The sequence below is a fragment of the Vulpes lagopus genome, chromosome 2 (assembly GCF_018345385.1).
Source record: "Vulpes lagopus strain Blue_001 chromosome 2, ASM1834538v1, whole genome shotgun sequence".
NCBI classification, from domain to species: Eukaryota; Metazoa; Chordata; class Mammalia; order Carnivora; family Canidae; genus Vulpes; species Vulpes lagopus.
In genome coordinates this window covers 115,118,928-115,133,817 of record NC_054825.1, presented here as the reverse complement: position 1 = coordinate 115,133,817, position 14,890 = coordinate 115,118,928, and the positions used below count along the sequence as shown (strand labels likewise).

At 36.8% G+C, this 14,890-nt stretch overlaps 1 protein-coding gene across 2 annotated transcripts in view; it reads right to left on the bottom strand.

Moving 5' to 3' along the window:
- Window positions 1-4,587: 4,587 nt before the first annotated feature.
- Window positions 4,588-14,890, bottom strand: part of NUS1 (NUS1 dehydrodolichyl diphosphate synthase subunit) — a 28,928-nt gene continuing 18,625 nt past the window's right edge. The window contains exons 4-6 of one of the 2 annotated variants that reach the window (XM_041744054.1): window positions 11,063-11,162; window positions 9,841-9,893; window positions 4,588-7,361 (exon numbers count right to left, since the gene is read on the bottom strand). In XM_041744054.1, coding sequence (XP_041599988.1) covers window positions 9,872-9,893; window positions 11,063-11,162 — 122 coding nt within the window. In that variant the 3' untranslated portion in view covers window positions 4,588-7,361; window positions 9,841-9,871. The remainder of the gene's footprint in view (window positions 7,362-9,840; window positions 9,894-11,062; window positions 11,163-14,890) is intronic. The other variant, XM_041744053.1, reaches the window with a different exon arrangement.

Below are 14,890 nucleotides of genomic sequence, written 5' to 3'. Positions count from 1 at the left end.
TCCCTCTGGAGCCTCCCTATTAGTACTTTCTGCCTCACACTGTTGGCTCCCATGTTCACTTCTTCTTCTTGTTCTTCCTGAGATGTTGTACTTGTCCCCACTGCCTTCACTGTCAATAAGCAATTCTTCTGCAGCTCAGAAGCCAGTTCTTGGAATCCTTTCCGGTCCTTCCAACCGCTGCACTGGAGTAGGTAGCCTTACTCCAAAATGGCACAGCGACCTTGACTTTGCTCATCACACTGCAGCCTGATGATCCATCCAGGTATCCATTTCCCACAACATATCTTGACCATTTTCCTCAACATACCTTGACCCGTCTCTGGAGTAAAAGTGTTCCTCCTTGTCAAGACTAATCTCGCGGTGTATGTGTTGAAGGTGAGGACTCTTGTCATTCATCCTCCCCGCCCCCCCCCCCCCCCCGCCCCTGTATCTAGCATAACGCCTGGAGGAGAAGAGAGGGTCAGAATAGTTTGCAGATTTTTGAATTAAACAACAAGAACAAGTTGAAGAAGTAATGCTAGGTCTTTTGAGGATATATATTTTTAGGAAAACAAATGAAAAGTTTTCAGTTGGCCATAATCGAGCCTCAGATAAACCTCATTGGCTGCGATACTGCTACTGTGCAAAGCTGAAATAAATGAATCATAAACCCCAAGGATAGAATCCCAGAAACTAGAAATGTAAAAAAGAAAGAAAAGTAAAGAAAACAAAATAGAACTGTAAGAATTGTAAAATACAACAGTAAGTTATGAGTTTTGGCATTAGTTAACTTCTAGGATGTTTTAACAGAGCAGGTTGGCAAAAGTTGATTTTAAAAAATAGTGGAGGGGGGCCTGGCTGGCTTAGTTATTACAGCATGCGATTCTTGATCTCAGGGTCATGAGTTCAAGCCCCACATTGGGTGTGGAGCCTCCTTAAAAAATTTTTGTAGATATTCATTCATTAAACAAATATTTATTGAGCACTTGGTATTGAATAAAAATGTAACAAAAATTCCTGCCCCCATTTGAGACTACACCCTAAGGGGAGGCAGGCTATAAAAAAAAAAAAAACTTAAGGAAATCACCTAGTGTGTTAGACAGTGATCAGTGGAATGGGAGCAGGGTAAAGGGATCGGGAATTTTAAAGAAATAAGGAAATGATGGGCAGTTACAGACTTTCAAGAGGGTTTGCAATGAAGGTAAAGAGAGAGGCCATAATTTGAGGGATTGGAAAGGTTGAAAACCTGAGCACATTTGTAACTCAGGGAGAGAACCTGAGTTCTCTCAGAACTGTATTTAGCAGAGACTGGAAATGGGAAGGAAAAAGCAAAAGTCCTGAAGGAAAGGAAGAGGTGCTATCAGAGGTACAGTGTGGGCATTGATTGTGACACGGAGAGAACTGTATTTAGCAGAGACTGGAAATGGGAAGGAAAAAGCAAAAGTCCTGAAGAAAGGAAGAGGTGCTATCAGAGGTACAGTGTGGGCATTGATTGTGACACGGAGAAGAAAATCTTTTCCTCACTACAGGGCGAAGGAAGAATTTTGAGGTAAAAAGGAATTATGTTCACATCTAGATTGGAGAAACCTTCCCTATGCCAGGCCCAACTACCAAGTTTTAGGGCCATGATTTTAGACAAATGCTAGATTAAAAAAAAAAAATACAGAGAATTCTTGAGATATAATCATCAGTTCAGAAACCAAGTAGTAGTACTCGGTATGTTTGATATGTCTCTTCTCTTATAGTGACAAAAACTCACATTCTGAAGCACCCACACTCCTTTAGTTAACTTCGCTATTCTTTTCTTGGGCCCACAAGACGAGGGGCCCAGGGAAACCACAGTTTTCTTTCCAATTAATTAAAAGTATCACCAATTGATATGCTGTGAGCGTCATAGCTGGTCTTACCCATCTGGTAAGCTGAGTACCTCAGAGTACAGCTGATATGGTCTGATTTTGCAAGCAATTAGATATTCCACATATTTATGTATAGATGAGCTTCTGCGTCCAAGTAACTCAGAAATTAATATTTAATGAAATCATTTGCCTGGAGAGGTTTTGTGCATTCCTGTCAATCTCCTGAATGCTTTATATTTGGTGTTGCATCTCAAACTCCAAAGTCAGTGACAGTCTTGTCAGGACTATTTTCACATACACATATATACCCAGGGTACACCTGAACACAAGCAGGTTTATTTTTCTGTAATTATCCTTCAAAAAAAGACATCTTTCTCCAGGCCCACCAAAATCTCTTCAGGAGAGGCACTCTAATCCCTTATTTGAATTACAAGTAATATTTAAGAAAATCACCTTAGGTTGAAGCCACTTTAATATTACTTTCATAATGCTAAAAATGGCCACCAGATAAATTATTTAAAAGTAAAAAAGAAATTTAACAATGTCTAGTCATTATGATTGGAAATACGACCTCAAAACCAAGCATAGGATATGTTACAACAAGCATTTTTCGGAACAATGTAAGTGGTTATGATGTGGAAGTCAACCACCTGCAGGATGAAGCAAAGAAATTGCTAACTTGATGTTTATGCTACATATTTGAAGCATGGGATTTCTTATAGCATCATACATGGTTAAAATAATTACCATCTTTATTTTTTTATTTAAGTTCAATTAGCCAACATATAGTGTACTTGGTTTCCGATGAACATTTACCATCTTCCAAAAAAACACTGATTTCTTTCAAGTAAGCTGAGACAACAAGATGACAGGCTTTGGAAAACTGGTGTCTCGATATATCAAGAGAAGATGTGAAAATGACTAGAACTCATGAGTAGAAAAAAGTTTATATTTTACATATTTAATATATGCATATATAAGTGAATGTTTATTTCATCTCTAAACTATGACCTATAGATTCAAATCTAAACAAACTCGATTTGTTGCTTAAAATTATGCTGTAATATTTTGGATGACATCCATCACCCACCCCTAGGTTGGCCTCTTTCTACTTGAATATTCCTCCACTCGTGACAAACAAAAGTGTCTCGAGATCTTGTCTAATGTCCACTAGGGGGGTGTAATCACTCCAGTTGAAAACCAGTCCTAGGCAGATGCTGTCAAACATCTCTAGTTAAGTAAATTTCATGTTTTTCTTGATGTCCCATTTTCTAATTATCTGAAACCTAATTAAAATATTGGTTCATTTCTGGTGAAAACAATTACTATTACTATTATCTATTTTCTTCTCCATTATGTTTTGTAAAAATTAGGAATTTAAAGTAGTTATGTATAATTGTTACTGAGGAATAACACTGCAAAATTAAAACAAAAAAAAGGGGGAAGGATTCATAGATCCAAGTCTGTAAGATAGAGCAGCTGAAGTCCATCTTCATCAGAATGGGAATATTACTTTATATAACTATGCTGTTAATGACTAACCTACATTCAGATCTTTTCATTTAGCTCAGGCCTTCTTTCTTTGAGCCAAACATTATTTTTTCCTTGTCTTCATTAAAGCAACTTAAATTATTACTGTTACTGATTGGAAATTATAGTCAATAGCAGGTAAGTCTGATCTAGGAGTATATCTAATCTTTATTTTTTGCATTCACCTGCATGTATGAGTCCAGATGCTAAAACTTATTTTTAGTCCCGCAATTTCTACAAGACAGATGGAGGGAGAGAGTATAAACAAGAACTTGGACCAAGGTTAAATACCTGTTAAGGGTTATTTTCATGTGCTCATGTGATTGTTTATATCCAGACACAATAACTAAATGCAAAACAGAATGTAAGACTCTCAATTTATAGTTTGTGGCTTAAAAAGAATCTCTTTATTAAGCCTGTTACAGTATAATTCATTTTTTTCAAATATTAAGTACAAAAAAATTCTAGGATTGTCACCAAAAATGTAAACAATGAGAGATGGTATTAGAGATTATTTTCCTTTACTTCTGCTTCTCTGAATTTTCTATTTTTTCGACAATTAAGGTGTATTTTTTAAAAACCATATGCAAATTCTTTTTGCACTCCCTTTTCCCACCAATTTTCACAGTTCATGGCGTATTAAGTAGGATTCTTGGACTGCTGCTGACATTAATCTTGGTTCCTGGGTTTTATTTCAAACTATACTAAAGTCTTCCTAATTTTTGTTAAATGCATTTCCTATTAACCAAAGCTAAAATGTACCCTTCGAAAGTCCCGATTTCAGATACAAGTGTTCATAGAAGTCAACTGTCTTGTAAGATACATAGAAAGTGAATATTCTATGCAATGTAAGACAAGACATGGTTCTTCCCTTTCTATTTTCTAGTTTAACAAGGACTGTCAAATTTCTTAAAAGAGTACACATATATGTTCTTAATTTGGCATTCTATATTCAGTAAAAATCAATTTCAATTTTAATTACTGTGGAATTTTGACAACTCTAGCAATGGCAAAGCTGAATTTCATCTTGCTGTAATCTAGCAAGAAGCAAATACCATTAAGATTGCAAATGTTTAACCTGGTAAAAATGAGAATATATTTCAACCAAGAACATACTATCTAAAAAGAAAAAAATAGTTTTGCTATCTAGTCATGAGTTTCTCAGTACATTTTGCAGACCCTAAATGTTTAGAATAAATGCAGCATTCACATAATACTATAGTCCATGAAAAGAGTATATTCTTTTATTGTCTTTGTTCATACATGTTGAGTTTCAACTTTCAATAATAAAATTCAATAAATTTGATTCCTCAATCATAAAAACTTGCTTTACACATTATTTACATGTTGCCAAAGTCTACAGCCATACAAAACATCACAAGGATTTGACTCTATGCGTGGTACCATCACACAGGAGGAGGGAGCTAATCAAATAACATACATTCAAAGATTAAATCGTAGATACGCACAGTGTATTTGGCACTGTTCATTAACATTATAACACCTTTTCTCAGAGACAAGGTATTCTTAAGCCTTAGCCACAATATACCAGAATTTTGCTATTCACATCAAAAGCAGCTTTCAAACTTTGTTGTAACAGTAATCAGTTTTAAGATACAAAATACAATCAGAATTGGGAATAGAATTCAAACACTCCAACTTTTTGCTATGCTCCAAGCTGCCATCCTTAAAGTCAGTTTAATTTTATTTATTTTTTCATTGTGGGGAGTGTCAAGAAGAAACAATTTAAGGACAAAAGCCTTGAGTACACATAAAGACAAACAACAGTTCTTTCTTGGGAATGCAAAGGGAGCCCTGATGATGCAGAACTTGTGATGATTTTGGCAGGAATTACAAAATGACCAATGCCACTCAAGTTGGGGAGATTTATACTAGCAGTTAAACTCATGAGGATCTGGAATGCCTATATCTGAATTCAGAATCCCTAGCAACGTGTTTTAAGAGTCTCTTCCTAGGACTATAACAGACTCAGGTCACAAGTTCTAGAGCTACTTTGATGTGTAATATACTAAATACTACACTGCTATGAAATGGAAGGAGAAAAGAAAAGTACAAAGACTCAACCATTAAACTTTTAGCAGCTTTGGCTATATCCCAGTGGGTAATTTGACTAACTTCATTTTAACAAATATTAAATCCCTTCACTTCAATCAGGCCCATTAGATTTAATTCATTAAAGCCACACATATTCCAGAATGTTTATAAAAGACACATACCGTGTTTATAAAAGACACAAATTCAGTCTCAAACTAAGGCAAAAAAGCCTCAATAGAACATGGATCACAGTATAGGGGAACAGAAATCAGAAGTTGTCTAGTAAAGTTCAGAGATATGCTATAGTTTCACACAAAACTTTCAGCAATAAATTAAGACTTAAAAAAAAAAAGTCTTATAATGTACAAAGGACTATGAAGTGCAAAGTAATGTCACTGGACCAAAATTTAGTTTAATCATTTTATTTCAAGTGTAATTTTAAAAATCATAAATGGGGTTTTGTAATCCAAAGTGGAAACATTTATTCTTCATAGCTTCAGAATATGACAAGCAACTTCAGACCTTGCCTTCCCAATCGTCTTCTTTGCTATTTTTCAGACTTCTGAGACCTAGCATTTAAGCTACTCCATTCTAAACGTACAGTTTTAGACAACTATTGTACACTTAAGATTTTTCTGAAAACAGTCGATCAAATATAAAGAATGGTTTCTGCCCAAGGATCAGCAGTGAGGGAAGAAATATCAAATACCTATCAAAAAATCATTTATTCATTTAAAAAATAACAGAACCAGTGCTGTTCTCTGTCATGAAAGAGAACATGGAAAATTAATTTATTTTTGCAGACTTTGGTAATATTTTATTACCTACACAAGCCTCAATCTTAAAAGAGCTTTTAGGGAAAGTCACTATCAGGATTTACTGAGTAAAAATCCTGGGTACTAACACGGTTTGAAATGTGCTATTCCAAAAAGGAACAGGTTACTGCTTTTGAAGAAAAGAGCTGCCTTGATAACTTCCCTCCAATGCTTATTTTAAATAAAAATAGTTAATGGAAACATTTTTAAACCAACTTTGGTACACACTGCCCACCAAATTAAAAAAAAAAAATCACTTTCCTATTTTAGGAAATTTTCCTACTTTAAGATTATATATCCTTTTCACCTTTTTCTGACTAATACAGTTATTTGAATTTTTTTAATTCCGCATTTCAATGTAGTAAGAGTTCCTTTTCAGATGATCTTTACAATCCAGAACACAGACACCAGAGCAACATTAGCAAGTCACATTGCTCAACGATAATGAGATGAAAATGGACGGATATCTGAAAGTAGGTATGCCCTCTGCTCCAAAGGTAAGCTTTTAACAAGTGACCCCCACATAACTCCATTCCTCTGGAGATCCCTCAAACTCAAAACGGTTCCATTTAGTAAGTCAATATATTATTTTTAAAAAGTAAGTTTGGTCACTAGGAAAGATTGAACAAAAATTATTCCCCTCCCCCCAAAACACAGCCAAATAGCTCTAGTCACCCCCTCTGCTCCCCACAAAAACAGGGAAGCAGTGGAGGCTAAAGCCTTTAAATTTGAAATTTCAGTTCCTAAAACATTGCTGCTATTTGCTCAAATTGCAGATCTACCTCTTTCCTTCTCCAATACGTCCCCCATTTATAAATTTATTTACACACACATACAAACACACACACACACACACACACCCGCATTCATACTCACACATACTCTTACTCTCAAGTAAGACACTTTCTTGTGTTGATAAATTATGAGGATTATGAACTAGGTGTGTACAGGGTTTCATAGGTGCTTTGTAAACATCAGAGTCACTTGGGTCCTTTTCTCCAAAAGCCTGAACTCAAATTACGCAACCAGGGATCATTACTTTCCCAGACGCTGTTCACAGGCTGCATATTGACAAAGGGCAGAGAAAAAGTCCTCATAACTGATGTTTAGGTAGGAAGGCAAAGAGCTGTAAAGAAAGCACAGGGGAAAAAAAGCAATTAGATGATACACTGCAATTTGGAGGAAGGAACTAGAAAGATAATGACCCCAAAGAAGTTAACGACAGAAGAAAATAAATTATAAGCACAGAGTATGTCAAACCTTTTCTACTAAATGACTGCTAAACTCACTGTGAGACACTCAAAGTAAAATATAATCTCTCCTCCTTTCCAACAGAAGAGACGAGGAACTTGTAGCAAGATGGAGATTCAGAATCTATTGTAAAGCCTCAGTCTAAATTAATGCAAAACTGGAGATCTATAATATAAATAAGAGACCTCTCTCAACTTCACTATAAGAACTCCTTTCTGAGAGCACAGGATGGCTCAGTTAAGTGTCTGCCTTAGGCTCAGGTCATGATTCCGGCTCCCTGATCAGTGGGGAGGTCTGCTTCTCCCTCTGCCCTTCCTTCTGCTTGTGCTCCCTCCCTCTCTCTCTCTCTGTCTCAAATAAATAAAATCTTAAAACTGTCAGAGTAAAGCCACTACTACTTGAACAGTTTATGAAAGCCAGGCTTAACACGGGCAGAGCGGCACAGTACCCTTCTCTGACTACATGCTGAAGCCATGTGGTGAGAACTATTTCCCTCTACCATTTCTAGTTGCTCAAGGAGGCAATTAGTGTGAAGATAAACACTTTAAAGGCAGAATGAATGTACAACCAGAGGGTTCCCCTTAAGTATTTTAAAACTAAAAAAAAATTCAATAATTAACATAAACAATTCTCTAATTTATACAGCTGTATTGTGAGGCTTTGGCAAATCCAAACTGTACCAGGGCCAAACCCCTGGTAAGAGTCCAAGCCATATTCAGAGTTCCAGTGATACACACCACAAAAAAAAAAAAAAGACTAAACCAACCTACCATGAATGAACTCCTGGCCTGACCCTGCAGTTCTCATAGCTATGCTTTCTTTATCCTTCCTTTGCCCCTCCCTAGCTTTACTGAAATACAATTGACTTATGACCTTTTCCCTTCCTTTAACTGTCCAAAATTCTGAAAGAAGTTTCTTTTCCATTTCCTTAACTCTTAATCAATCTTTTATCTTACTCTACTGCAGTGATGACCTCACAAGATATCCTCAAAGGGCGATGTTAAGGACACTCTTCTTGTTGAAGCTTGCTTCAGATATCCTCCTCAAACAACCCACTTTACTTTCTTATCCTCTTCATCAATGGCTTCGTCTCCTATCACTCCTCAAGAAGCACTTAGCGCCACTAACCCTCAGTGCCTCCACAGCGGTCTTGCTATTCTCCTCTGTTCTCAAGTCTCCACCAAGACATTAAGACATCACAGTGCTTCCCGCCTGGTGGGTGGCAGACAAATAGAGAGCAAACCTCAATGTAATGTGATAGGGCTATGACTGGCATATGCACAAAGATCTGTGGGAAAGCTTGTTAAATGTCAGGTATCTAATACCCGTGATCAGAAGTCTTCAACTTCTTATTAAAATACCCATTTTACAAATACTGAGAAGTTTAAATAACTATCCAAAGTCATGTTATTGAACCACATAGCCAAGATTCAAACTGAGATCCATCTGTTCTGGAACACACTCCACTCGAAACCACTCTCAACCTCACAAGGGATTACTGCTACTTTTCTTGGAGCCCAACCCAAAAGGCACCTGAAATAACTAAGAAAACCCCTAGAGAAAAAGAAACAAGAGAAATACACCCATCATAAGGAAACCCAGAGTCTGGAGATGTAGGTTCTAATTCCACTTTATCACCAGCAACAATAAGAGCAATGTCTCTTCCCCATTTTCCTCACCTATAAAATGAGGAAGTAGGACCAGATGATCTACAGCCCTTTCTAACTCTTATCATGCTACGTGTTCTTTTCTGCCTTTTTGACACTTTTTCTCCATCCGGCCCCTGAACTTGAAGCATTTCCTAAAAGACCAAAAGATCCCTTGGTACTGTGCTCTTTTATATAGACTTGAGAAAGTTCCTCTATTCTCACAGGTTCAACTACTACTACTTCCTAGGTACGATCAACCTCCAAATATCCATTTTTTGCCTTGACTTCTCATCCAGGGACCAATTCTACATCTTTATCTGCTCTTCTTGGTGTTTCCACTAAATAGGCTATGGCCTCAAAACCATCATCTTATCCTTGAATTCAAAATTTTCCCTTCAAAAACCAATGTTCCCTTGATCTTCTAGTTTCTCTCAATAACACCTAATTTATCCAATTAGGCTTACTAAGCTTAAGAGCCATTTCATTTCTTCTTTTAGCACAACTAGTAAAGTACGAGGCCTACAATTATGCTTGGTAAATAATTCTCATGAAAGATAGAATTTATAGCATGCCCCTCCTAAGACTCAGAATTTAAATTTATTTTAAGGCTACTAAGTCTCTATTCAAAATCAGGGGTCAGCAAATACAGCCTGCAAGCCTGCCATCTGTTTTTGTGAATACCATTTTATTGCAACAGTCACATACATTTGTTTACGTACTGTCTGTGGCCACTCAGCTACACCACCAATGTTGAGTAGCTGCAACAAGAGGAGTAGCTGTGAGAGACTGTATGGCCCACATATCTATCTAAAATATTTACCACCTAGCCCTTTATACAAAAAGTTTGGCCAAATCTGTCCTAAGTAAGCAATTTCATTCTCATCACTATATTATCGCTTAAATCATAGCTATGTCCTCTTCACTAGACTCTCTACCTCATCCTTTCCCAAATCCAATCTATCTTAGTACACAAGTGCCAAACAAATCTTCTAAAATCACCACTCCCACGTTATCCACAGGCTCAGTGCTTTCCTACTTCCCGTCTAAACTGTTATACAATTCCTTGTGCTGGTATTTAAAGCCTTCCCCCCTCCCCCCAAAAATTAATAAATAAAGCCTTCCCAGCATCGAAACACCCAAATCATCTGTTTTCACCTTACAGAGTTGACTCTTGAACAACATGGGTTTGAACTGCATGGGTCCACTTATACACAGATATTTTTTGATATATAAACATATTTCCTCTTCCCTGTAATTTTCTTACTACCATTTTCCTTTCTCTAGCTTACTGTATTATAAGAACACAGTGTATAATACATATTAACACACAAAACTGTATTAATTGTCTGTCATTAAGTTAGGCTTCTAGTCAAAAGCAGACTATTAGTAGTTAAAATTTCGGGGACTCCAGTTAGATATAGATTTTTGACTACACAGAGAGGTCCCCTCCCTGTAACACCTACACTGTTCAAGGGTCAATTATTCTATCATCTAATGCTATATACTGCTAATAAGTCTCTGCTCTGGTATGGCCAGTTCCCTCACTATTTCTTAAAAATGAGATGTCCATGCCTTACCTCCCAGGTTTCCTTTCTTTTCCTGCCTGTCATCCCCCACACTTCTCACCTTTTCCTCTAATTATGAAAACTCTATCCATTTTACATACCCCAGGGCAAATCACACCTTTTCTGTAAAACCAACAACTCTGGCCCATGTCTCTCTCACTCTTGGTATCCTATGACAATTTGTATCAATACCAAGTATTTGCACAACTACACTCCCTTGTGTCTGAATCATTTATATCTATGTCTTTATCTTACCACTGATACTGTATAAGTCTTTGGGAATTCTCACCATACATAGTATAGTGCTAGGCTCAAGAAACACTTGCTGAATTGAACCAAAGTCAGTATGCTTTTATACTTACACAATCTCAGTCAATCTGATGTGCCAGGGAAGAAAGCCTAATGTACTGTCCACAGGACCAAACTTTAATACTAAATCAGGATCAGGAAAACCAGTTGAACCTTAAAAAGAAAGACCAAGACAAGAATTTAACATGCATTGCTTACAAATAAAATGACCACAGGCAAAATCTATTAATCAAATTGGCTTTTTATGCTCTGAGTATGTTTCCTTCAGAAGATTTATTTGTATTTTCCCAATTCCCACCTCACTGCGCATCATACACTTTAATATCTTAGTTCCATATGTGAAAGTTTTCGCTAAAGACCATTTAATTGGATTACCTGATAAGAAAGGGTAACCCCATTCCCATTCTAAACCTTGCAGGTAGCCTTCAAATCCCATCCATCTTTCAACACAAGAGTTTTCCTGGCATTCTGGGAAACACATTGCTTTAGGGGCACAAATGCTTATTCTGGCCACAGAATCATATAACTTCAGAGATGAAAAGGAACTTCAAAAGTCCTTCCTTCCCTGTTACCCTTCATTTTATAGCTAAGGACTCAAAAAGATCAACTCCTAGCTACACAGTATAAATGTTTTCTCCAGAGCCCCAGCCTAGGGACAGAAAATACCAGATACCTCTGCCTCAACAAAGGCATGGCCATTTGGTCTCACAAACTGGCTTCCATACAAGGCCTGGTTTAAGAAAAAGAGGGGATAAGGAAAGTGTATAACTGCTTTAAAAATATTAAAATAGTCAGTGGCAAGAGCACCTGGGTGGCTCAGTGGTTGAGCATCTGCCTTTGGCTCAGGTTGTGATCCCAGGTCCTGGAATTGAGTCCTGCATCAGGCTCCCCACAGGGAGCCTGCTTCTTCCTCTGCCTATGACTCTGCCTGTGTCTCTCATGAATAAACAAATAAATAAAAAGTTTTTAAAAAAATTTAAAAAGTCACTGGTAGAACAGAAAAGATGCCATAATCCAAGAGACTCAGGCTCTAATAGTTTCTAATAACTTCAATATTGCTACTAATTTCCAGTCACACAACCTCCCAAGGACTTAGTTGTTTCATTTGTTAAACAAGGAGACTAGATTGGACAGGCCCATCCAACAGTAATAAAGAATTATTTCCACAACAAAGTTTCTTTAAAGTCTATTTTGGTAAAGTAAGTGGACTAAGAAGAATATATAGTCCTCTGCCTAGTAAAAAGCAAATTCTCTTTAGCTAAGAAACAAACAAACAAAAAAAATTAAATTAAAAATGGCAAGAAGGAACTTCTCACTAATGGTGTTGTGAAGAAGGTGATTAATCCTCCTCTCTCCCCCCGAAAAAACACATATTAAACTGGATAAAACCAAAGACTTAAGGGCACTAGATACTGGCCAGAAGCAGACAATTATTCTTTTAAGGACAACAAATGAAACAACAGCCAGAGCTTCAGGTGAGAGCAGAGTAAGGGTCTTTGTCTTTCCTGCCTGGGAAGGTCCTTAACTTTACCCCCAATCAAACAGAGAGAACTATAGTTTTATCAGCATGAGGCTGAGAGCAAAGCTAGCAGATTTGCTGCTTGTAGCCAAAAGATATGGACTCAATTTGGCACTGAAGACTGTGGGCAGGAGAGAGGGAGCAATGATGAAAACCTAGGGTTCTGTGAGCTAACAGTGGCAAACTCAAAAGGGAACAAATGAGGAAAACCCACCATTTGTTAGCCTGATATTGTAGCCCCAATTAGGGCCAATAGTATAATGGTCAGAAATTTACCAGGAAGATCCTGGAAACAAGGACTCAGAAATAAGCTCTCTGCATATCCATGGCTGACCAGGGAACCACCCACATGCTAAGAATGAAAGAGGGCAGCAAGAAAGCCCAGTGAAAAGTAACAGTCAAGAAGACAAGAACTGGTGGCAACTCTGAATGCACTTTCCAACATCACACAGAGATCAGGGAAGCCTTACAAACTTAAAGTGTTTGAGCACAACCAGTGTGCATATCACTGTCTGACACATAAAACTAGACAGACACAGGCAGTCAGACTAATAAATAAAATCAGAAATAGAAAATCTGAGCAGAGACAGCAGTTGTCATCTTTAAAAAATCTTAAGACTCTGCAAAATGAACTACCAGAACTATTAAATGAATATTAGCCAGGTGGCAAGATACAAAATCAGTATTAAAAAAAAAACAACACCAAATATCCATATATTATCAACAAACAATGCAAAAACAAAAATCAAGAAAACAATCCCATTAATAGCATCCAAAAGAATAAGACACTTGGGAATAAACTTAACAAAAGCAGAAACCCAAATCCTGAAATTATAACACACTGTTAAAAGAAAAATTAGGATCCAAATAAATGGATATGCTATGTTCATGGATTAGAACACTCAATAATGTTAAGATGGCAATTCTCTAATTGAGCTACAGATTCAACCCAATACCTATCAAAACAGGGTGTTGTGGAATTTGCCTGTGAAATTGGCAAACTGACTCCAAAATTTACATGAAAATGAAAGGGCCCTGAGTGTAACCAAAGTTTTTTAAAAAGAAAATCAAAGCTGAAAGACTTACCCTACATGATTTCGAAGTTAACCATAGTAGGCACTATCGTAATCAAGACTGTGGCATTTGAAGGACAAACAATATAGAACAATGGAATAGAATAAAAAGTCCAGAAATAAACTCGAAGACTTATAGTAAATTGAGATTCAATAGAGGAGTCACAGTAATTCAACAGAGAAAAAAAAATGGTGGTAGAAGAACAACGGATTTTACCTCACACCATTCACAAAAATTAAGTCGAAATAGACTGCACATTGAAATGTTAACAGCCAAAGTGATAAAAATCTAGAAGAACTGTGACTTTGGGTTAGGCAAAGATTTCTCAAATATGACACCAAATGTGTGATCCACAACAGAAAAAGAAAAAGATAAATTGGATTTCATAAAGATTAAACACTTTTAAAGAAACCAGTAAGAAAAATAAGCCATGGATTATGAGAAAATATTCATCCCTAAGTCCCACCTTACTACTGAACAGAGATGTGTACCCAAAATAAAGACCCTTAAAACTCAAGAAGACAAACAACCTGTTAAAAATAGGCAGAATGTTTTGAACAGATTCTTCACTAAAGATACAGATGAGCACATGAAAAAAAGCTCCATGTCATTAGTTATTAGGAAAATGTTAATTAAAACCACAGTGAAGGGCAGCCCAGGTGGCTCAGCGGTTTAGCATCATCTTCAGCCCAGGGTGTGATCCTGGAGGCCTGGGATCAAGTCCCATGTTGGGCTCCCTGCACGGAGCCTGCTTCTCCCTCTGCCTGTGTCTCTGCCTCTCTGTCTCTCATGAATAAATAAATAAAATCTTAAAAAAAAAAAAAAAACCACAATGAGATACTATTACCCACCAGAATGGCTAAAATTTAAAAATAATAAATAAATAAATACAAAAACTGACAATACTAAGCCTTGGCAAGGATGTGAAGAATCTAGACTCCTGTACATTGCTCATGGAATGTAAAAATAGTATAGCCTCTTTGAAAAATAGTTTGGCAGTTTCTTAAACATTCAACTCACCATAGAAACTAGCAATTTCACTATTAGCTATGTACCAAAGAAAGAACAACATGTCTGCACAAAGACTTGTATGTGAATGGTCACAGCAGCATTATTCAAACAAACCTAATGTACATCAACTGATGAATGAATAAACAAAATGTATGTCCATAAAACTGAATGCTATTCACCAACAAAAAGTAATGAACTACTAATATTTGCAATGTGAATGGACCTTAATAATATACCAAGGAAACAAAGCAAGACATTGAAGACTACATGACTATGT